The sequence below is a fragment of the Nicotiana tomentosiformis genome, chromosome 10 (genome assembly GCF_000390325.3).
Source record: "Nicotiana tomentosiformis chromosome 10, ASM39032v3, whole genome shotgun sequence".
Taxonomy (NCBI): Eukaryota; Viridiplantae; Streptophyta; class Magnoliopsida; order Solanales; family Solanaceae; genus Nicotiana; species Nicotiana tomentosiformis.
This window is the reverse complement of record NC_090821.1, coordinates 32,353,225-32,376,438: the sequence shown is the minus strand read 5'-3', so window position 1 is coordinate 32,376,438 and position 23,214 is coordinate 32,353,225. Positions and strand designations below refer to the sequence as shown.

The 23,214-nt window shown below is 39.5% G+C and overlaps 2 protein-coding genes across 2 annotated transcripts; one reads left to right on the top strand and one right to left on the bottom strand.

Annotated features, from left to right (window-relative positions):
* Positions 1-2,919: 2,919 nt before the first annotated feature.
* Positions 2,920-5,519, bottom strand: LOC138899968 (uncharacterized). The gene is made up of 3 exons (XM_070186670.1): positions 5,171-5,519; positions 3,207-3,289; positions 2,920-3,018 (listed from the first exon to the last, which is right to left on the bottom strand). The coding sequence occupies exons 1-3, from the start codon at positions 5,517-5,519 to the stop codon at positions 2,920-2,922; spliced, it is 531 nt and encodes a 176-aa protein (XP_070042771.1).
* Positions 5,520-18,434: 12,915 nt separating this feature from the next.
* LOC138899967 (uncharacterized) lies at positions 18,435-19,019 on the top strand. The gene is made up of 2 exons (XM_070186669.1): positions 18,435-18,548; positions 18,660-19,019. Exons 1-2 carry the CDS (start codon positions 18,435-18,437, stop codon positions 19,017-19,019), a joined length of 474 nt encoding a protein of 157 aa, XP_070042770.1.
* The last annotated feature ends 4,195 nt before the right edge of the window (positions 19,020-23,214 follow it).

Genomic DNA, 23,214 nt, shown 5'->3' with positions numbered 1-23,214 from the left:
AAAGTATTTGTTATTGTACATCGTAAGTGTACTTTTATAGGGAATATTAGGGTTGACTAATAACCCTAATGGGCCTTAAAGAACCCCTTATGGGTGGACCCAACTTTCCTACATCTCCTGCTCTCACATAATGGGAGTGATCATCTTATTCTGAGAAATATATTCTCATTTCATCTCCTCAATCATTCATACAGGGAAGTAGACTGTGTGAGCAGCATACCGTGAGAGCAAAGTGCTATACATTTGTTAGGTGTATATAGCCTCTCGTCAAGTGCAAACCTACAAGTAGATCATATAGTATGAAGTACCCTAGATCATCTGAATCACATTTTGATATAATCTCAAAATCTCATATAACAATATATCTTGCATTCGCAATTATAACTAAGTTATAACTAGTGCACCAGTAAACACAAATAAATGAGATTCAATCAATGATCTTCCTTTTCTCACGAACCCCTTAACATTAGTTTGAATGCTTTCCAGATATGCTCCGCTAGACCGAATCTATGTACATGGTTCTTTGGAAACACACTAAGATAGCTAAGATCACACTAAGTCTCAAATATCTGATCGTAGTCTCTGAAGGTAAAAAGTCTTAAGCCACCATTAAGGCTCTATGTCTCACACAACAATAAGTTTAGAATGGACTTAATTTCATCCAATTGGTTGACATTAGCACACACGGTATGAAACACGTGCTACAATATGTTTTTCCTTTTTTCCAGGGAGCGTATTCCTTTATCTCATAAAGAATGTTGTACAAATTATATTTATACACTATAAGTATCTAAATTTGAATTCATTGATCTACAATATCATATTCGACTCACATCTGGCTCACAAAGTATACTAGGTGAATGTTTTTCACCCTAATGACCTTATGTCATTGTTTAAGCGACATTCTGATTTTAAGAGAATAGTTCTCAAATTATTCTTATGATAGTTTTGCTTAAAATCACGTCTCATCTCCTCACATCACTAAGATAAGGAGGCAGTTGCCTATGTGAGAAGGCCAACCTCTTGGCTACTCGATTATTAAAAATTAATGAATAAAGAATGCACATAACATTCAACAATAAAAATATTCATCTATGCAAATCAAATTTATTGATAATCAAAGAATATTAGTCTTGTGAACATGGAAAAAAATGTTTGAAATTAAGTAGCTCAAAATCTACGCAAGCCTTGAGACCTAGTGTGTCTCATAAATGCTCCTCTAGATAAGGGCTTTGTCAATTGATCTACTAGTATATCTTTTGTGGGCAGATACTTCATGTTCACTACCTTGCGTCTAACAATGTCTCTTGCATAGTTATACTTGATATATATGTGCTTGGTTATACAAAGAAACTTAGGGTCCTTGGTAGAGGATATTTCAACCTCATTATCATAGTAGACTAACATGGTTCAATATTTTTTGCGATATCCAACACGTTTTCCAAGAACTATAACTTCTTGTGTTGCTGATACAAGAGCCACATATTCGTCTTCCATCGTAGATAGTGATAGACATGATTTTTTCTTTTACTCCATCATATGGAACCATCACTAAGTAAGAAAATATATCCTGATGTAGACTTCCTCTCGTCTAGATCTCCTCCATGATCAGCATCACTATATCCAACTAATCGCATATCATTGCTGCCTTGGTAACATAGAGAATAATCAGAAGTTTCCTTAAGATAAAGTGATCCTTTTTAATGCTTTTCAATGTGCTAAACCTGGGTACGTTTGATATCTAATTACCATGCCAATTGCTTGACATATATCAGGTCTAGTACATACCATAACTCACATTAGACTTTTGATAGCGCTCTTATAAGGAACTCGACTTATTCTTTTTGTCTCATCGGGAGTTTTAGGACACATATGACTTCCAACCTAATCTTGAAAGCTGAAGTGGGTTTGGGAAATAGAAGAACAAGAACATCTTCTTTACCACCAAACACATGGCCTTTACTGATAGGAGTGTCAACTAGGCTACAATTTTATATATTGAATTGTTCAAGAACTTTTCTAATGTAATTCTCTTGTGAGAGATACAATAGTTTCTTTGGACAATCGCTTGAAATCTTAACTCTAAGAATATATGCAGCTTCACCCATATCTTTCATCTCAAATTGAGATGGCAAGCATGGCTTTATTTCAATTTTAAACTCCTTATCATTTCTAGCTTAAGTATGTCATCTACATACAGTGTTAAAATCACAACCTTGTTCCTTGATATTTTGGTATAAATGCAATGGTTTTTATCCATCACGGCAAAACCATAGGATACGACAACATTCTGAAAGTGTATATACCACTGTCTTGAAGATTGTTTGAGGCCATAAAACGACTTAAAATTCTACAAACCTTTTATTTGTGACCCTTTTCAATGAAATACTCAGGTTGTTCCGTACAAGTTTCTTCATCCAATTATCCATTGAGAAAGGGAGTATTTACATCCATATTATGTAATTCAAGATCCAAGCTTGCAATAATGGCTAGAACCAACCGAACAGAGATAAATCGTAAAACAGGCGAAAACGTCTCTTCGTAGTCTATTCCTTTCTAGTGTGTATACCCTTTCTCCACGAGTCTATTTCTTTCTGGTGTGAATACACTTTCTCCACCAGTTGAGCCTTATATCTCTCAACCGTTCCATTAACCTTGAGCTTAATTTTGAGAACCCCTTTGCTCCCAATTGCTTTGCGTCCTTCAGGGAGGTCAACTAGTTCCCAAACTTTGTTGACTCTCATAGACTCCAATTCATATTCCAATTGCTTGTGTCCATTGATCCTTAGAAGGGAATGAGTAAGCCTCTTTTAGATTTTTAGGTTCGCTTTATTCTTGTAGGAGCATCATAAATAGTTTACTGCTTTCAATGTCAAATCGTCAACGAGGAGTCTTTTTACAAGGACCACGTCTTGATTGTTATTCATCATTGTTCCCATTTGGATCAATGTTGCTCATACTTGGATCAAGAACATTCATCCTGCTCCCATTTGGAACGATATCCATGATCATCTCGTCCTGCTTGGAACAAGATCCGTATAGTCACTTCCACTAAAGGTATAAGGATTACTTTCATTCACATCTGATGATTAAGGAGGTCGTTGATGAGAAACTAATTCATAATCTGCTTAAATTCTCCCACTCGAATGAAGTGATCCTTGTATGTCAAGATCTATTATCTCAAATAAGGTTAGGTATTGAACTACCTCTCCCTTCTTAGGAAACTCATCCTCTAAGAATGTGACATGTTGTGATTCAAACTCAGTTACACTACCAGTGTCTTGTTGACCTATAAACACATATCCTTTGAGGTTTCAGAGTATCTTATAAGATACTTTTCATCCCTCTCGTGCCCAATTTGCCATATTTTTTAGAGGAATCATGTGTATATGCAACATAATCCCATTATCTTAATACACTTAGGTCAGGTTCTCTTCCAGTCCATAACTCATATGGAGTGGTAGTAACTGACTCTGTAGGCACTCGGATAAGTATATAGGTGGCATTAAGCAATGCATCACCCCAATAACTAATTGGGAGTAGCTTGTGCCATCATTGACCTAACCATTTCTAGGAGCGTTTTGTTTTTTCTCTCTGCAACACCATGTTGTTTAGGAGTATTTGGGACCACGGTCAGTTTGAAGAGCTTTTATCTTATCGTCTAATTGATTTTCCATTAAGCTCATATAGTGTTTGAAGCAACTTATTACTTCTGATTTGTGGGAAATTAAATAGACATAACTGAAACTAGTAAAGTCATCAATAAATGCGATGAAATAACTTGCTCCATGCCTAGCCCTAACATTCGTAGGCCCAAAGATGTCAGAATGGACTAATTGCAAAGGGTATTCAGTTGTCGGAATGGACTAATTGCAAAAGATATTTAGCTCTAGTTGCCTTACCAAAAGGTTTTCTTGTAGATTTTCCTCCTAGACAACCTTCACAAGTGGAAAATTCCACATGTTCAATACTGGAAAGCAAACCTTGTTTTGCTAGCCTTTATATTCTTTGTTGGCGTATATGACCAAGTATAGTATGCTATATGTTTATCATCACTATCATATTTGTGTGAAGAACAAACATAGAAAAACTAGCATTTTTATTAAATGAATTATAATCCAAATCCGTAATAATTAAACCTCAGGTCTCACGATAAAAACTAAATAAAGTTGAACCAAAAGTCAACTTGACAGAATTGCTATGACAAAACAAGTCAAATCCTAGGTTAAGTATCAAGATCCCAAATCCCACAAAAGCCATCAAGGCGCCTAAAACTGCTTGCTCCAAAATAAGCCTTCGTGGTTGTGAGACCTGTTCCGTGATCACAAAGCACACCAGACACCAGCAAAACTTCAGCAGTCCAACCAAGCTCATATGATCCGAAATCCATCTGAAATACTTCCTAGCTCCTCCGGACCCCGTCAAAACATACCAACTAGTCCTAAAAAATAAATACGGACCTATTCGAGGTCTCAAATCCCACAAAATAACATAAAAACTATAAATCACACCTCAATGCAAGCTTAATGAACTAATAAACTTCCAACTTTCAAAATTCATGCCTAACCACATCAAGCTAACCTGGAATAACCCCAAATTTTTCACGCAAGTCCCAAATGATATAATGAAACTATTCTAACTCCCAGAACGACAATTCGAACCCGATAGCCTCAAAGTCAACTTCTGGTCAAACCTATAAACTTTTCAAACCTTCAATTATCTAATTTTTGCCAAATATAGCAAAATTAATCTAAGAACCTCCAAATCCAAATCCGGACATACGTCTAAGTCCAAAATCAACATACGAACCTATTGGAACCATCAAAGCACTATTCTGAGGTCGTTTACATAAAAGTCAAACCTCAGTTAACTCTTATAACTTAAGCTCCTAACCTTGGAGCTAAGTATCCCAATTCACACCAAAAGCTTCCCGAAACCAAACCAACCATCCCCCGAAGTCACAAAACAAAAAAGGAACACATATGAAGCATCAAATAGGGGAATGGGGCTCAAATACATAAAATGACCGTCTGGGTCGTTATATTCTCCCTATCTTAAACCAACATTTGTCCTCAAACGAGTTTAGAATCATACCTGGGATATCAAAAAGGTGAGGACATCTACTTTGCATATCATGCTCGGCCTCCCAAGTTTCCTTCTTGACCGGAACCTCTCCATTGAACCTTCACAAATGCAATATTCTTTGACCTCAGCTTTCTAACTTGCCTATCCAAAATGGCCACCGGCTCATCATCATACGTCAAATCCTTGTCCAAATGCGTCGATCTGAAATCCAACACATGTGACGGGTCCTCGTAGCACTTCTGAAGCATGAAAACATGAAACACCAAATGAACTCCTGATAAGGTGGGTGGCAATGAAAGTTTGTAGGCCACCTCACCAACCCTCTCTAACACCTCGAATGGAACAATATACTGAGGGCTCAACTTTCCCTTCTTCCCAAACCTCATCACACCCTTTATGGGTGAAACTCGAAGAAGAACCTTTTTACCCTCCATAAAAGCTACATCCTGAACCTTCCTATCAGCATAGCTCTTCTGTCTGGACTATGCTATACAACGCTGCTCCTGAATCAACTTTACCTTCTCCAAAGCATCACGAACCATATATGTGCCCAATAGGCTAGCCTCACCCAGATCAAACCAACCAACTAGAGAACGACATTGCCTCCCATATAATGCCTCTTACGGAGCCATATGGATGCATGACTGATAGTTGTTGTTGTATCAAACTCCGCTAATGGAAGAAACGGATCCCACTAGCCTCCAAAATCTATGACACATGCTCTCAACATACTCTGCAAAATCTAAATGGTCCGCTCGGACTGTCCGTCCGTCTGAGGGTGAATTGCAGTACCCAACCCAATCTGTCTGCCTAACTCACGTTGAACAAATCTCCAAAAATATGAAGTAAACTTAGTGCCACGATCCGAGATGATAGAAACAAGTACACCATGCAAGCGGACAACCTCTAGGATATAGATCTTAGCAAACTGCTCCGAAGTGTAGGAAGTCATGAATGGAATGAAATGCGCGGACTTGGTTAGTTTGTCCATAATGACCCCAACAATGTCAAATCTGCTCAATATCCATGGCTGACCTACCACAAAGTCCATAGTGATGTGCTCCTACTTCCACTATGGTATATCTAACCTCTGAAGCAACCCACCAGGTCTTTGATGCTCATACTTGACTTGCTGACAATTCAAACACCGAGCAACATATCCAACAATGTCTTTCTTCATCCTCCGACACCAATAATTTTTCTTCAATTGACGGTACATCTTCTCAGAACCCGGATAAATGGAATACCGCAAATTATGAGCCTCCTCAATGATCAAATCTATCAACCCACCGACATTAGGAACACAAATCCAACCCTGAAGCTACAGCACACCATCGTCACCAATAGTCATCTCCTTAGCACATCCTTGTTGCACCGTGTCCTTATGCACAAGCAAATGGGAATCATCATACTGACGAACCTTGATGCGCTCAAACACGGACGACTGAGATATAACACAAGCAAGAACCTTGCTAGTCTCCGATACATCCAATCTCATGAACTATTGGCCAAAGCTTGAACATCCATATCTAAAGGCTAAACTCCCCATACTCTACGCCTTTCTAATCAAGGTGTCCGCTAACAAATTGGCCTTCCCCGGATGATAGAGAATGGTGATATCATAATATTTTAATAGCTCCAACCACCTCTACCGCCTCAAGTTCAAGTCCTTTTGCTTGGATATAGGATGAAGTCTTTGATAATCTATATACACCTCATAAGACACGCCATATAAGTAATGCCTCAAAATCTTGAGCGCATGTACAATATCAGTAAACTCCAAATCATGCATTTGATAGTTCTTCTCGTGGGGCTTCAACTGGCGCGATGGGTAATCGCCCTACTGTCCTACATCAACACAAACCTAATACCAACCCGCGAAGCATCACAATAAGCCATATATGATCCCGATCCAAAAGGCAAAACCAATACTGGAGCCGTAGTCAAAGTTGTCTTGAGCTTCTAAAAGCTCTCCTCACACTCATCTGATCACCTAAATATAGCTCCCTTTAGAGTCAACTTAGTCAATGCGGCTGTAATAGATGCAAATCTGTCTACAAAGCGACGGTAATAACTAGCCAAACCCAAAAAGCTCCTGATCTCTGTAGTAGTTGAATGTCTGGGGCAACTCTAAACTGCCTCAATTTCTTCGGGTCTACCTTGATCCCATCACTAGATACCACATGACCCATGAATGCTACCGAGTCTAACCAAAACTCTCACTTGGTGAACTTAGCACATAGCTCGTTCTCCCTTAAAGTCTGAAACAAATTCCTCAAATGTTGCTCATGATCCTCCCTACTACGGGAATATACCAATATATCATCAATGAACACAACGACAAATAAATCCAAATAAAGATGGAACAATTTATTCATCAAGTGCATGAAAGTTGTTGGGGCATTACTCAATCCAAACGTCATCACAAAAAACTCATAATAGTCATAACGAGTCCGGAAAGTAGTCTTAGGGAGGTCTGAAGCCCTAATCTTCAACTGGTGATACCCATATCTTAAGTCAATCTTCGAGAACACCATGACACACTAAAGCTGATCAAATAAGTCATCAATGCACGACAATGGATACTTGTTCTTGATGGTCACTTTGTTCAACTGCCGATAGTCAATACACATTCTCATAGACCTATCCTTCTTCTTAGCAAAAAACATTGGCGCGGCCCTAGGTGAAACACTAGGCTTAATGAATCCCTTATCTAACTACTCTTGCAGTTGTTCCTTTAATTCCTTTAACTCCGCTGGATCCATATGATATGGAGGAATAGAGATAGGATGCGTGCCCGACACCAAATCAATGCCGAAATCAATGTCCCTATTGGGTAGCATCCCTGGTACGTCTGCTGGAAACACATCTGGAAACTCCCTCACTACTGGAGCTGACTCAACAGTAGGAGGATCCGCCCTAACATTTTTGACAAAGGTTAAATATGCCAAGCATCCCTTCTCAACCATCTATTGAGCCTTCAAGAATGAAATCACTTTACTAGGAGTGCAACCAAGAGAACCCTTTAAATCTAACCTCGACAACCCTGGCATCATCAACATCACGGTCATAGTGTGACAATCACGAATAATATGGTACAAAGATAACCAATCCATACCCAAGATCACATCAAAATCCACCATATCTTATAATAAGAAGTCTGCCCTCATCTCAAAACCACAAATAATGACCATACAAAATCGATAAACTCGATCCACTATAATAAAATCACCAACACGTGTAGACACATACACAAGAGCATCAAGAGAACCACGAGCCATACCCGGACAAGAAGCAAACGATGATGACACATATGAATAAGTGGAACAAGGATCAAACAATACTAAAGCAACCTTGGAGCACAAGAAAAACAATACCTGTAATCATTGTATCATAAGCAACAACCTTAATCCACCTTGGGAAAGCATAGCATCTGGCCGGACCTCCACTAGGCCAAGCACCCCCTTTTAGGACAACCACGTCCTGGATGACCTCCACCCCGAGTTGGCTGATCGGGTGGTGTAGCAACCGGTGCGGGAACCATAGTCTAACCTCCTTGTTGCACTAGAACTCTAGGAAAATAGGGTCAATACTTCGTGACCTGCCCTAACTTTGCACACTCATAGCAACCTCTGACTAGGAATGTCGGCGGGGCCTTAGTCGGACCTAGTAAACCAGAATAGCCACAAAAGAACCAAGTACCGATGAACCCTGAATAGATGGAGTGCGATGAGAACTCTCTGCTTGAAGTGCATTGAATGAAGAGTGCACTGAATGAAGACTGCACAAAAGCTCCTCATCTAGGTGGTGGTGAATTATACGCTGGACTGCTAGACTGGCCTCCCCCAAATCTACCTTGTCCTCCAAATAAGGCACCACTGAATCTCCCTGAATGTCGGGACCTCTTGTACCTACCATGCATCATCTCATTAATCTCAATGTGAATGCACTTAGTACGATGTGCTATCTCCACAACCTAGTGAAATGGAGTCCCGGTCTCCACCTCTCTAGCCATAGTAATACGAATACCATGATGAAGGCCATCAATGAATCTCCTCACTCTCTCTTCACCAGTAGGATCAGAAATAGAAGCATGATGGGAAAACTCTGTAAACCTCATCTCAAACTTAATAGCTGACATCGGACCTTGCTGAAGGTACTCAAACTGCCTCCTCTACTCCTCACTAGTAGTGTGAGGCACAAAATGCTCTAAAATGACCCTAGAGAACTGTGCCTGAGTAAGAGGAGGTAATCCTGCTAGTTGACCCATCTCATAAACCTACGACCACCTCTTGGCTGGACTCGACATCTGAAGGCAGTGAAATCAACTCCATTGAAAACGACTAGTCCCAAATTGCATAGAATTTCATAATAACAATCCAAGAAAACCTGGGCATCCTCCAAAGGTGTACCACTAAAGTGAGGATGATTCAAATTGTTAAGCTTATCTAAACTCTTCAACTCATCAGCTGACATCACGGGTCTATCCTCATACTGTGCGCCAGTAGTAGGCTGAACTCACCGAGCTCGTAATACTGTAGGAGTCTGATAACAATGGGTCACCTAGACTGGGGTACGGGTAGCTTAACTTTGCATCGTACCCCTCGCCGAGGTAGTAGCTCTTATAGTAGGAAATGCACTGACCTGAGCCAAACTCTCGAACAAGCCAACCATACGGACCAATGCATTATGAACAGCTAGTGAAATAAATAGGCCCTAGGGAACCTGAGCTGTAACTTCGGCTCGTCATAGTCCTGAACATGCTCCTAAATAGGAGCTACTAGTTTCTGCACTACAGCTGCACGAGCAGGATCTCTAGATGTTGCACATGCTCCACCCCTACATCGACCTCGCCCCTGGCCTCTCACGGCCCTAGCCTAGGGTACCAATGCCTGCTCAGCTGCAGCTGATAATTATGCCCTCACTAACAATGAGAAAATAGAAGAGAAAATATTCAAACTCAAGGATAAAACAAATCCTCATGATAAAGAATGAAATAAGTGATGTTTCCTAACACTCCCGTAGACTTTTGAAGATAAGTACATACGTCTCTATACCGATCTGCAAGATTCTACTAGACATGCTCATGGCTCGTAAGACCTATGCAACCCAATGCTATAATACCAATCTCGTCACTATCATCAATCCCAAGTTAGGCTTACTACTTACTATGTACATGGGGTCGATTGTACTCATACTATACTCTGCACTTTATGTGCAGATCCATGTGCTGCTGATAAAGCTGATTGTTAGAGAGTTGCACCACTTTTCATTGGTGATTTCGAGGTAGCACTCTTGTTTCTGTTTGCTGGCCTCATAGTCCATTTCTTTACTTTTGTAGCAGCTCAAGAATAACAAGTTTAACCTTTTCACAATTATAGGAAATGGCATGCTTTCCAATCAAATAAATTAAGTCATCAATTTCAAGGTATAGAATTTCATTTAGCATGAGGAAGATACATCTCTATTCCTGCATTACAAGTAACAATGTCAAACTCAATGAATTCACAGTGAAATCATCAAATAATCACACTATCAGCATTGTATGAGTGCCTGAAATAAAGCCCCTCACTTAGAACATACCAAGTGTCTGCACCCACCGGGCCCAAAGACCATGGGTTATCACCTGATTTTGAAGGGGTAGATCCTAGACCAAGTACTGATAAAATAAAATGTAACGATCATCATAACTCAACCCAAATGGCCTAGTGTACGTGTCACCTCAATATAAATACCAATAAGCCCGATAGGGGCCTGACATACGCGTCACCTCAATATAAATCTCAATATGTCTCTAAGGCCCAAGCTCAGCGATTAATTCACTCAAATCATAATATGCCAATATCTTACAGTATCATAAATCAATATACCGCACAAATTATTCTAACGTGCCATACATCCACTCAAACCCGTATTACTGAAGTAAATAGGCCACCAACATGTGAGTTAACAGGTAAGAAATATACAAGAATGGTGAAATAAAATGCGGATATGATATCATGACTGAAATGTATGACTACAATCAAGACAAATGGCTCAATATAACAAAATAACCCAAACATGTCTTATACAGATAAGCACATATCCTAGAAATGATTTCTAACATGAATAATAGCTCAACTAGTCATACAAGTAGAGAAAACATGGTAACACGAAAGCATGATAGCAAAACAAGGCACATAATAGTCCAAGGTCTACCTGGATCATGAATAACCCCAGTCACACATATACACACGTCACCACGTATATGTGTCAACCCCAAGAAATAGTAAACATCATAGTCCACATCTAAAATACCCTCAAGCCAAGCCTAGGCAAGATACTTACCTCAAAGCTCAAGAATCAATACTCCAAAAAAACCTTGCCTCTTAAATCAACCAGTCATTTTGTGTATTCGATCCTCGTTCCCCTATTGGAATCTTTTTGTATGTATCTTTATTGTTTTGTGACTTGCGGATGTGGTTGGTTTGGTTTCGGGAATATTTTGGAGTAAATTGGAACACTTAGTTCCAAGGATTGTAGCTTAAGTTATAAGAGTTGATCGAGTTTTAACTTTTATATAAACAACCTCAGAATGGTATTTTAATGGTTTCAATAGGTTTGTATCGTGATTTTGGGCTTAGGCGTATATCGGGATTTAGATTTGGAGGTTCCAAGGGCAGATATGCTCTATTTGGCAAAATTTGAAAAATTGAAGGTTTGGAAGGTTCACAGGTTTGTTCGGGAGTTGACTTTGAGGCTATTGGGTTTCGATCATTATTCCGAAAGTTGGAATAGAATCGTTATGTCACGGGGAATCGTTATGTCATGGAGTTATTCCAAGTTGGTTAGACATGGTTCGGCATGAGTTTTGAAAGTTGGAATTTATTTAATTCATTAAGCCTAAATTGAGGTGCGATTTGTAGTTTTAATGTTATTTTATGGGATTTGAGACCTTGAGTAGGTCCGTGTTATGTTTTGGGACTGGTTGGTATGTTTGGACGGGGTTCCGAGGGGCTGGGAAGTATGTCAGATGGATTTTGGATCATTTGAGCTTGGTTGGACTATTGAATTTTTTTTGGTGTCTGGTCTGCTTCGCAATCGTGAAGGCTTATTTTGGAGCAAGCAATGTTAGGCGCCATCACGACTTTGGTAGGATTTGGTGTCGTGATATTAAGCAATATTGAAAGTGAAATAACATTCCGGCGAATTGTTGGTGCAAAGAGAACATCATGTAGTATTAGATCTCGAACACCACGTATGTCTAACTTGCATGTACCGACCCCTTTAACAGCAACTTTACTGTTTGCCAATATACCCACTTTGCTCCACGTGAAACTCGCTGAAATTCAACATAGGCACTACGTTCCCAGGCTATGTGGTCCATTGCTCCCGAGTCTACAATTCACAAAGGATTATACTCAATTAGAAAAACATAACTAGAAACACAAAGTTCACTAATTTGAGAATCTTGAAATACCTTTCTAGGAGGCTCAAAGTAATCCCTGGCATAGTGGCCCCTTTGTGACAATTGTAGAATTTTACTTTAGCAGCTTTGACACATTTGGGACGTCTGTTCTTGCATTTTTCAATCTTTGCTCTTTTAGCAGGCTGAGCTGGCTGAGCTTGAGGTGGTCCTCTCTTATTTTCCTAGTTCGTTTTCTTTGAATCGCTCTTGGTTTTGGAGGTTATTGCAATGTTCGACTCAGTTATTGTCTTTGCATTCTCAAGTCGTTCCTCCTCTAACTCATGACGCCTTTGGACATCTTCCGAAGTTGTGATTATGCGACCGCAGAAGTGGTGTGCGGACCGCAGACCTATCGCAGACCCAACCCGAACAACCCAATTTTGGGACCCTTTTCTGTGGTCCCCTTTGCAAGCTGCATACCTGTCTTGCAGTCCGTTCTGCGATCGAAGACCTGGCTTCGTAGAGTTTAAGTTTGGAAAATTTCACCCTATCCCATTTTCATAAAAACAACTTGTGGGTTATTTTGGCTGGTCCTAACTAATATTTAGAGAGAGGGGAGTGGTCTAGAGTGATAGGGGAAGTTCCTAAGGTTATTCTCCATCACCTCTTGCTCATAGTTGAAAAATTCACAAGAAAACCTCACTAGGTCTTCATCCTAGAGGTAAGATTCTACTGTCTAACCCTCAATTCTGGTATTTAATTGGAAATAGGTAATGAGAAAAGCAATTCTTGGGTGCGGGAGGTTTCCATTATGCATCCATGTACCATCAAGGGTAGTGGAAAGATTGTTGAGCTCATTTGAGTAAACTTTGGGTAGTGGGATGAAGGGATCCACCATAGGAGGACCTTGAAACCTTAATGCATACCTAGTACTTGATAAAATTCTCAAATGAGATGGGACTATAAACTCCTTCCTAATTTGTGTTCAATTTTGTTATATTTCTAATAGATCGAAGTGGCTAAGAATTCCGGAATATTGTAGTAATTTAAAAATTTCGAGGCGAGGTATGTTGGCTAAACTTCTCTCTTAAAATTGAACCCCACAATATCCTTGTAAGTCTCGAGTTGTTCATTATAAATTGATTATTTCGAATAAGCCTTGTGTCAAATGATATATGTTCAATATGTACTCCAAATGTTCTTGTTATGTTATGTTCTATTTGAAAATGTGCTCGAAGCATGGGTTGCATATCTAAATGTTATAACTTCAAGTCGTGATTCAAATGAAAGCTATTATGCCAAATTGTGTGAGAAATCTCAATGTGCTTAACATTCTTATTTGCTCACATGTGGACTTAAAGTCTTGAATAGAAATTTTTTGTTGTTGATGATCTGTAATGATGTTTGAAAGTGAAAGAGATAAACATGAAATATGAAATACGGCAAACGTGCCAAAAGTGACATTGTGTTATGGCCATTGGTTCAAATGAAATAAATGATATATAAAAGATAATAAAATGAGTTTGTCACGCCCCGACACAGGGCAGCGCAACCAGCGCTCAACAGAGTTACCCCGATCGAGCAAGCCTGCATAGTGCTGTCTACCCAACTCACCCATAATTAAAGAGAAGAATACAATTCATTAATTAGAAAGTAAAAGGTCATGTGAATAACACCAGTTAGTTTCCATTAGTTACGTCATTAACAAGTCTCCAAAATAGTACATTGTACATCATTGTTTTAGCTTAACCTTCCCAAAAGCAGATACAACCCACACTATGTCTACGGAGCCTCTAACAAGAACAAAAGAGTGCTATGACAGTGCCGGCAACAAGGCCCCGGCTATACCTCTGATTGCTATGTACAATGGATAGGAAATACAGGACCCCAAAATGAAGTGACGCTCACCAAGTCAGCTGAGGAGAGGGTATGTTGCTATCACTGATCAATAACACCTGCCATGGAACCACCTGCATCTATTAAAGATGCAGAGCCACCGGTAAAAGGGACGTTAGTACATATGGAATAGTACTAGTATGTAAAACTAAGCACTCTCTCAATAGAAAGAATAACAGTAAACATAAGAGGAAACATGACATCAATAAGAGGATCAAATAGTAACAAGGTGTCAAGTTAGAGACAAGTAATTTTTAGTATTTTAAGTTGGGAGATCTTTAGCACCGATACAAAACCGTATTTTAGCACGGAGTCCGATCTCAGCCGGATCGGCTAAGTCGTCTCACCCTGAGACATACACTCACAATACCACCATGTGCATAACATGGCATCCGATCTCAGCCCGATCGGCTAAGCCGCCTCACCACCATGCCATGTGGCCAAATAGGGGCCTGACATACGTGTCACCTCAATATAAATCTTTTTATGTCTCCAAGGCCCCAGCTCAGCCATTAATTCGCTCAAATCACAATATGCCAATATCTTACAGTATCACAAATCAATATACCACACGAAGTATTCTAACGTGCCATACATCCACTCAAACCCGTATTACTCAAGTAAATAGGCCACCAACATATGAGATAACAGATAAGAAATATACATGAATGGTGAAATAATACGCGGATATGATATCATGACTGAAATGTATGACTACAATCAAGACAAATGGCACAATATAAAAAAAAATAACCCAAACATGTCTTATACGGATAAGCACATATCCTAGACATAATTTCTAACATGAATAATAGCTCAAGTAGTCATACAAGTAGAGAAAACATGGTAACACGAAGGCATGATAGCAAAACAAGGCACATAATAGTCTAAAGTCTACCTGGATCATGAATAACCCCAGTCACACTTATACACACGTCACCACACATATGCGTCAACCCCAAAAAATAGTAAACATCATAGTCTACATCTAAAATACCCTCAAGCCAAGCCTAGGCAAGATACTTACCTAAAAGTGCGAGAATCAATACTAAAAAAAGACCTTGCCTCTTGAATCAATACTTACCTCTTCGATCCTCGCTCCCCTATTTGAATCTTTTTGTATGTTTCTTTAATGTTTTGTGACCTGCGGAGGTGGTTGGTTTGGTTTCGGGAATGTTTTAGAGTAAATTGGAACACTTAGTTCCAAGGATGGGAGCTTAAGTTACAAGAGTTTATCGAGGTTTATCTTTTATATAAATAACCTCGGAATGGTGTTTTAATGGTTCCAATAGGTTTGTATCATGATTTTGTTCTTACGCGTATATCAGGATTTGGATTTGGAGGTTCCTAGGTCGATTTTGCTCTATTTGGCAAAATTTTAAAAATTGAAGGTTTGGAAGGTTCATAGGTTTGTTCGGGAGTTGAATTTGAGGCTATCGGGTTTCGATCATTATTTTGAGAGTTAGAATAGAATCGTTATGTCGTGGGGACTCGTGTGAAACATTTGGAGCTATTCCAAGTGGGTTAGACATGGTTCGGCATGAGTTTTGAAAGTTGAAATTTATTTAATTCATTAAGCCTAAATTGTGGTTCAATTTGTAGTTTTGATATTATTTTGTGGGATTTGAGACCTCGAGTAGGTCCGTGTTATGTTTTGAGACTGGTTGATATGATTGGACGGGGTTCCGAGGGGCTGGGAAGAATTTCAGATGGATTTTGGATCATTTGAGCTTGGTTGGACTATTGAATTTTTTTTGGTGTCTGGTGTGCTTCGCAATCGTAAAGGCTTATTTTGGAGCAAGCAATGTTAGGCGCCATTATGACTTTGGTAGGATTTGGGGTCGTGATATTAAGCAATATTGGAAGTGAAATAACATTCCGGCAAATTATTGGTGCAAAGAGAATATCATATAGTATTAGGTCTCGACCACCACATATGTCTAACTTGCATGTACCGACCCCTTCAATAGCAACTTTACTGTTTTCCACATATACCTACTTTGCTCCACGTGAAACTCACTGAAATTCAACAAATGCACTACGTTCCCAGGTTATGTGGTCCATTGCTCCCGAGTCTACAATTCACAAAGGATTATATTTACTTAGAAAAACTTAACTAGAAACACAAAGTTCACTAATTCGTGAATCTTGAAATACCTTTCTAGGAGGCTCAAAGCAATCCCTGGCATAGTGTCCCCTTTGTCACAATTGTAGAATTTCACTTTAGCAACTTCGACACATTTGAGATGTCTGTTCTTGCCTTTTTCATTCTTTGCTCTTTTAGCAAGCTGAGCTTGAGGTGGTCATCTCTTCTTTCCCCAGTTCCTTTTCCTTGAATCGCTCTTGGTTTTGGAGGTTATTGCGATGTTCGACTCAGTTATTGTCTTTGCATTCTAAAGTCGTTCCTCCTCTAACTCAAGACGCCTTCGGACATCTTCCAAAGTTGTAATTACTCCTTATTATGGGGCAAATGCATTTTCTTATGATCCTAAGAACTAGGTAAAGAGCGTGTGATAGCTTGGATTTATTATTCATCAGTCAACACATGACCAACATCTTTCAACTCCCCGATCATATTTGTCATTTGCCTCATATGTGTTTTCATTGAATGTTCTGGGCATTTCTTATATGAATCAAATTTGAACGTTAAGGATCGCAACCTTGTATTTGGACATGTACCAAACCTATTACTCAAAGCATTCCAAATATACATAGCTCTTTGACGATCCTTAAAATCCCTTAGGATGTCATCATCCAAGGTGCTCAGCAATGTAATGCAAGCAGTATAGTTCTTTTTCTTCCAACTGTCATAGGCTTCACGCTCACACCTATGCTGAGCATTGTTGCCTTCCTCAAGCTCATTCATGGCATTGCTAAGAGCTTCTTAAGCCTCTTGCTCCTCTATCACATACTGATTTTCAAGCTCCAGGCTTCATAGTTTTCGCCATTGAGTTTCAACCCTTTGTTGAGCTCAGTAATGATATTTTTTGAAGCAGCAATCATTCTTTAACAAAATAAAAAATATTATGAGCATCATATAACATAAAAAATAATGCAAGCACTATGTTCAACTTACATACATAGGATTCATAATGGGCCTTTAGTCCCATTCTTTAATCTACCACTTAAAGTTGGCTTTAGCCCAAAGACTTAATGTTGTCAATTGAAATGAAGAACTCAGTGACTTATGAAGTACAGTGGCTCTAAAGCCCAAATTCTAAACTGCCACCATTAGTCTGATGGAGAACCAACTTCATATTTAATTTTTTTTGTTAAAGCAACTTTTTGATTTTAATAATAGAAATTAGCCTCTTGTTCTTTCCCAAAGACTCATGCTCGAGCAACACAAATCTCCAAACCTTCATTGTTTTAAAAAAAATATTTTTCAATCTCTGAATTTTAGAAGGGGTAGAATGTAATGACTCGGCCGGTCATTTTGAGTATTGTAGACCAATGTAAGGCCCTATAAAATTTTACCTAAAACCCGTTGTTTAGTCATGCCAAGATAGACTTTTGTGTTGACGATTGTGGATGTCTATTGGTGGAATGATATGAAGAGGAATGTAGCGGACTTTGTGGCAAGATGTCCAAATTGTCAGCAAGTGAAGGCCGAGCACCAAAGGCCCGGTGGGTTAGCACAGAACATAAAAATTCCAATGTGGAAGTGAGAGATGATCAATAATAAGTATGACTCGATTTGGGCGATTGTGGATCGACTTACGAAATCAGCTTACTTCTTACCTGTTAAGGCTACCGACACAACAGAACAGTATGCTCAGTTGTATATCAAGGAAATAGTCAGGTTTCATGGCACTCTAGTTTCTATTATCTCATATCGAGTGGCACAAATCATGACTAACTTTTGGAAGACGTTTCAGCAAGGTTGGGTACTCAGGTGAATCTAAGTATAGCATTTCACCCGCAGACTAACGGGCAGGCAGAGCGGACTATTCAGACACTTGAGAATATGTTGTGCACTTGTGTTCTTGACTTCAAGAGTAGGTGGGATGATCATTTGCCACTCATAGAATTTTCCTACAACAACAGTTATCATGCTAGCATTCAGATGGCAACGTTCGAGGCTTTATATGGTAGGAGATGTAGATCTCCCATTGGATGGTTCGAGATTGGGGAAGCAGGGTTGATATGGCCAGACCTCATGCATCATGCTATGGAGAAGGTTAAGATCATTACGGAACGGTTGAAAACTGCTTAGAGTCATCAAAACTCCTATTCGGATGTGCGTCACAGGGATCTTGAGTTTAAATAAGATGATTGGGTATTCTTGAAGGTTTCCTTCATGAAGGGTATAATGCGGTTTGGTAAGAAAGGGAAGATGAGTCCGAGGTATATCCGACCGTATAGAATTATTCAAAGGATTGGTCGGGTGGATTACAAGTATGAACTACCTCCAGAGATGTCTTTAGTGCACCCGGTGTTCCACGTATCCATGTTGAAGAAGCTGGTTGGAGATCCGTTGCTTATTGCTCTAGTTGAGGTTATTGAGGTTAACAAGGATTCAACTTATGAAGCAATTTCAGTTGCCATTCTTTATAGGCAAGTCCGTAAGCTGAGAAATAAAGAAATTGCCTCCGTAAAAGTACTATGGCGAAACCAACAGGTTGAAGATTCCACTTGGGAGGCTGAGTAAGATATGAAGAAGAAGTACCCTCATTTGTTTGAATGGCTATGTAATCGATTCTATGAAATTGTTCCCTGTGAATTATGTATCATTTGTACAGTTGATGTTAAGGGTGTTCCTTTTTTATCATATACTGCTCGTGAGGCCACGATTGGCATTGTTTTTATGTTATGTTGCATTGTTGGTTCATGTATGTGTTGTTAGCGTTGGTTTCTGGGATTCTCTGTCAGGTGGATAGGCCCCGTTATAGGGGAAACTCTGGCGAAATATTTGGAAATTTAGGGAATTAGTCAAAAAATTTGGAACTGTTGGTGTGTGTTATAGAAGTTGAGTCACATTGGTTTCTAACGGCGGATTTTTACCCTCATTCGAGAACGAATTATCTTAAGTGGGGGAGGATGTAAGGCCACGTAAAATTTCACCTAAAACCCGGGGTCTCGTGGTGCCAAGATAGACTTTTGTGTTGACGATTGTAGAGATTCTCCGCGACGATCTTGCGAGTCGCGGTATAGACTTGTTGGGTTAAATAATGCGTTGGGGAGTTGAAGAAAAATTTTGGCAGAGTAGGACATTTATGCGGTCCACTATGTGACCACAGAACCGCCGTAGAGTGAAGTAGAGAAATGGCCCATTTTTGGAGGATATTTTGCGGTCCATTATGCGGCCGCATAACCATTTCGTGGGCCGCACAAACCACCACAGATCCAACATGAAAATTTCTAGAGGGGAGTTCTGTGGCGCATTAAGTGACCGCATAAGTGGTGTGCAGACCGCAGAACTATCGCAGACCCAACCCGAACAACTCAGTTTTGGGACCCTTTTCTGCGGTCCCTTTAGCAAGCCGCATACCTGTTTTGTGGTCCGGTCTGCGATTGCAGACCTGACTTTGTAGAGTTTAAGTTTGGAAAATTTCACCCGATCCCATTTTCATAAAAACAACTTGTGGGTTATTTTGGCTGGTCCTAACTAAAATTTAGAGAGAGGGGAGTGGTCTAGAGTGAGAGGGAAGTTCCTAAGGTTATTGTTCATCACCTCTTGCTCAAAGTTGAAGAATTCACAAGAAAACCTCACTAGGTCTTCATCCTAGAGGTAAGATTCTACTCTCTAACCCTCAATTCCGGGATTTAATTGGAAATAGGTAATGAGAAAAGTAATTCTTGGGTGTGGGAGTTGTCCATTATTCATCCATGTACCATCAAGGGTAGTGGAAAGATTGTTGAGCTCATTTGAGTAAACTTTGGGTAGTGGGATGAAGGGATCCACCATAGGAGAACCTTGAAACCTTAATGCACACCCAGTGCTTGATAAAATGCTCAAATGAGCTGGGACTATAATCTCCTTCCTAATTTGTGCTCAATTTTACTATATTTCTAAATAGATCGAAGTGGCTAAGAATTCTGGAATATTGTAGTAATTTAAAAAGCTTGAGGCGAGGTATGTTGGCTATACTTCTCTCTTAGAATTGAACCCCACAATGTCCTTGTAAGTCCCGAGTTGTTCATTATAAATTGATTATTCCGAATAAGCCTTGTGTCAAAAGATATATGTCCAATATGTACTCCAAATGTTCTTGTTATGTTATGTTCTATTTGAAAATGTGCTCGAAGCATAGGTTGCATATCTAAATGTTATAACTTCAAGTCGTGATTCAAATAAAATCTATTATGCCAAATTGTGTGAGAAATCTCAATGTGCTTAACATTCTTATTTGCTCACATATGGACTTAAACTCTTTAATAGAAATATTTTGTTGTTGATGATCTGTGATGATGTTTGAAAGTAAAAGAGATGAACATGAAATATGAAATACGGCAAACGTGCCAAGAGTGACATTGTGTTATGATCATTGGTAACAATGAAATAAATGATATATAAAAGATAATGAAATGAGTTTGTCACGCCCCGACACAGGGGAGTGCGACCGGCGCTCAAAAGAGTTACCCCGGTCGAGCAAGCCTGCACGGTGCCATCTACCTAACTCACCCATAATTAAAGAGAAGAATACAATTCATTAATTAGAAAGTAAAAGGTCATGTGAATAACACCAGTTCATTTCCATTAGTTACGTCATTAACAAGTCTCCAAATAGTACATTGTACAATCATAGTTAAAGTGGAACAGACGATTCGATTACATCATTGTTTTAGCTTAACCTTCCCAAAAATAGATACAACCCATACTATGTCTATGGAGCCTCTAACAGGAACAAAATAGTGCTATGACAGTGCCAGCAGCAAGGCCTCGGCTATACCTCTGATTGCTATGTACAAAGGATAGGAAATACAGGACCCCGAAATGAAGTGGCGCTCACCAAGTCAGCTGAGGAGAGGGTGTGCTGCTATCGCTGATCAATACCACCTGCTATGGAACCACCTGCATCCATTAAAGATGCAGCGCCCCCGGCAAAAGGGACGTTACTACATATGGAATAGTACTAGTATGTAAAACTAAGCACCCTCTCAATAGAAAGAATAACAGTAAATAGAGGAGGAAACAGGACATCAATATGAGGATCAAATAGTAACAAGGTGTCAAGTTAGAGATAAATTAAATTTTAGTATTTTAAGTTGGGAGATCTTTAGCACCGATACAACATCGTGTTTTAGCAAGGAGTCCGATCTCAGCCCGACCGGCTTAGTCGTCTCACCCTGAGACATACACTCACAATACCACCATGTGCACGGCATGGCATCCGATCTCAGCCCGATCGGCTAAGCCGTCTCACCACCATGCCATGTGGATCGACATCACATCACATCTTGCTAGCAATAATCTCATTCTATTTAAGGAAAAATAGTCTCATCATATTAACACGGGGATTTACCCCTCAATCATTCCTACACCGGCACATGTAGTTTTCGAGTTAGGTTGTTCCGACCTACCCTTCATCGGTGGCTATACGATACTCCCAAGGCATTTATTATAAAAAGGATTTACCATTCATTTCACATTCTTTTACATGTCATTGATTTTGTTGGCACCATTAACCACAACACAATATCATTCTTGGCACGTTGGTCATACTTCATAATCCATGCTCACTATTTCACTTTCAAACATCATCATGGGTAATAAACAACAAGGCCTTTCAAATTAAGACTTTAACACATACTTGAGCAATTTAGGGTCTTAGGCACATGTGATTTCTTTTGCATAATTTGACATGGTAACTTTCGTTAGGAACACATTTTTAAATCATAACACAATAACACACAGCTCATGCTTAAACCACATTCTCAAATGGTAACTCATCATAACAAGAATCTTTGGAATACATATTGAACGCATATTTGTTTTGACACAAGACGTACTTGGAATAATTCAATTAAGAATAAGCATCACGGGACTTACAATGGTATTGTGGGGTTCAATTCTAAGAGAAGAGTTTAGCCAACATACCTCGCCTCGAGCTTTTAAAATTACTACAATATTCCGGAATTCTTAGCCTCATCGGTCTATTTAGAAATATAGCAAAAGTGAACACAAATTAGGAGAGAGTTCATAGTTCCATCTCACTTGAGCATTTTATCAAATACTATGTGTGCATTAAGGCTTCAAGGTGCTCATATGGTGGATTCTTTCATCTCTCTACCTAAAGTTAACCCAAAAGAGCTCAACAATATTCCCACTACCCTTGGTGGTACATGCATGTAAAATAAACAACTCTCATACTCAAGAATCATGTTCCTAATTACCCATCTTCTACCTAAACTCGAAATTGAAGACTAGGTTTAGAACCTTACCTCTTAGACTAGGTCTGTGGACCACATATTGGCCGCAGACTGAAGCATAGAACTGGGCAAGAATCCACCTAGTGTTTATTTATCTAAAGGATGGACAACTCTGCAGAAATGCCCTATATTTCTAAAACAATTTTTCAACAACACATAAGTCTACCCCGGCATTACGAAACCTTGGGTTTTAGGTGAAATATTTACGGGGCCTTACATCCTCACCCACTTAGGATCATTCATCCTCGAATGAGGGTCAAAATTCACCATTAGCGCCCAATATAACTAAGTTGCTACAACACACACCAGTAGTCCCCTGTAATTGGGCCTATCCACCTACTAGAGAATCCCAAAACCAGTCCTAACAACACATACAGGAACCAACGATGCAACATAATATTAAAACAATGCCAACTGTGGCCCCACGAACAGTATACTACCAAAAAGGAACACCTTTAACATCAACTGTACAA

What these genes read in the sequence shown, in the direction of transcription:
- LOC138899968 (XM_070186670.1), bottom strand. Translation starts at nt 5,519, where the DNA reads ATGGAGGGTAAAAAGGTTCTTCTTCGAGTTTCACCCATAAAGGGTGTG. An exon ending in TGTGAAGGTTCAATGGAGAG is followed by an intron (nt 3,290 to 5,170) that starts GTTCCGGTCAAG and finishes ATGTGTTTATAG; the next exon opens with GTCAACAAGACACTGGTAGT. An exon ending in AGTTTCCTAAGAAGGGAGAG is followed by an intron (nt 3,019 to 3,206) that starts GTAGTTCAATAC and finishes TGTTCCAAGCAG; the next exon opens with GACGAGATGATCATGGATAT.
- LOC138899967 (XM_070186669.1), top strand. Translation starts at nt 18,435, where the DNA reads ATGGCAACGTTCGAGGCTTTATATGGTAGGAGATGTAGATCTCCCATT. An exon ending in TGCATCATGCTATGGAGAAG is followed by an intron (nt 18,549 to 18,659) that starts GTTAAGATCATT and finishes GTATTCTTGAAG; the next exon opens with GTTTCCTTCATGAAGGGTAT.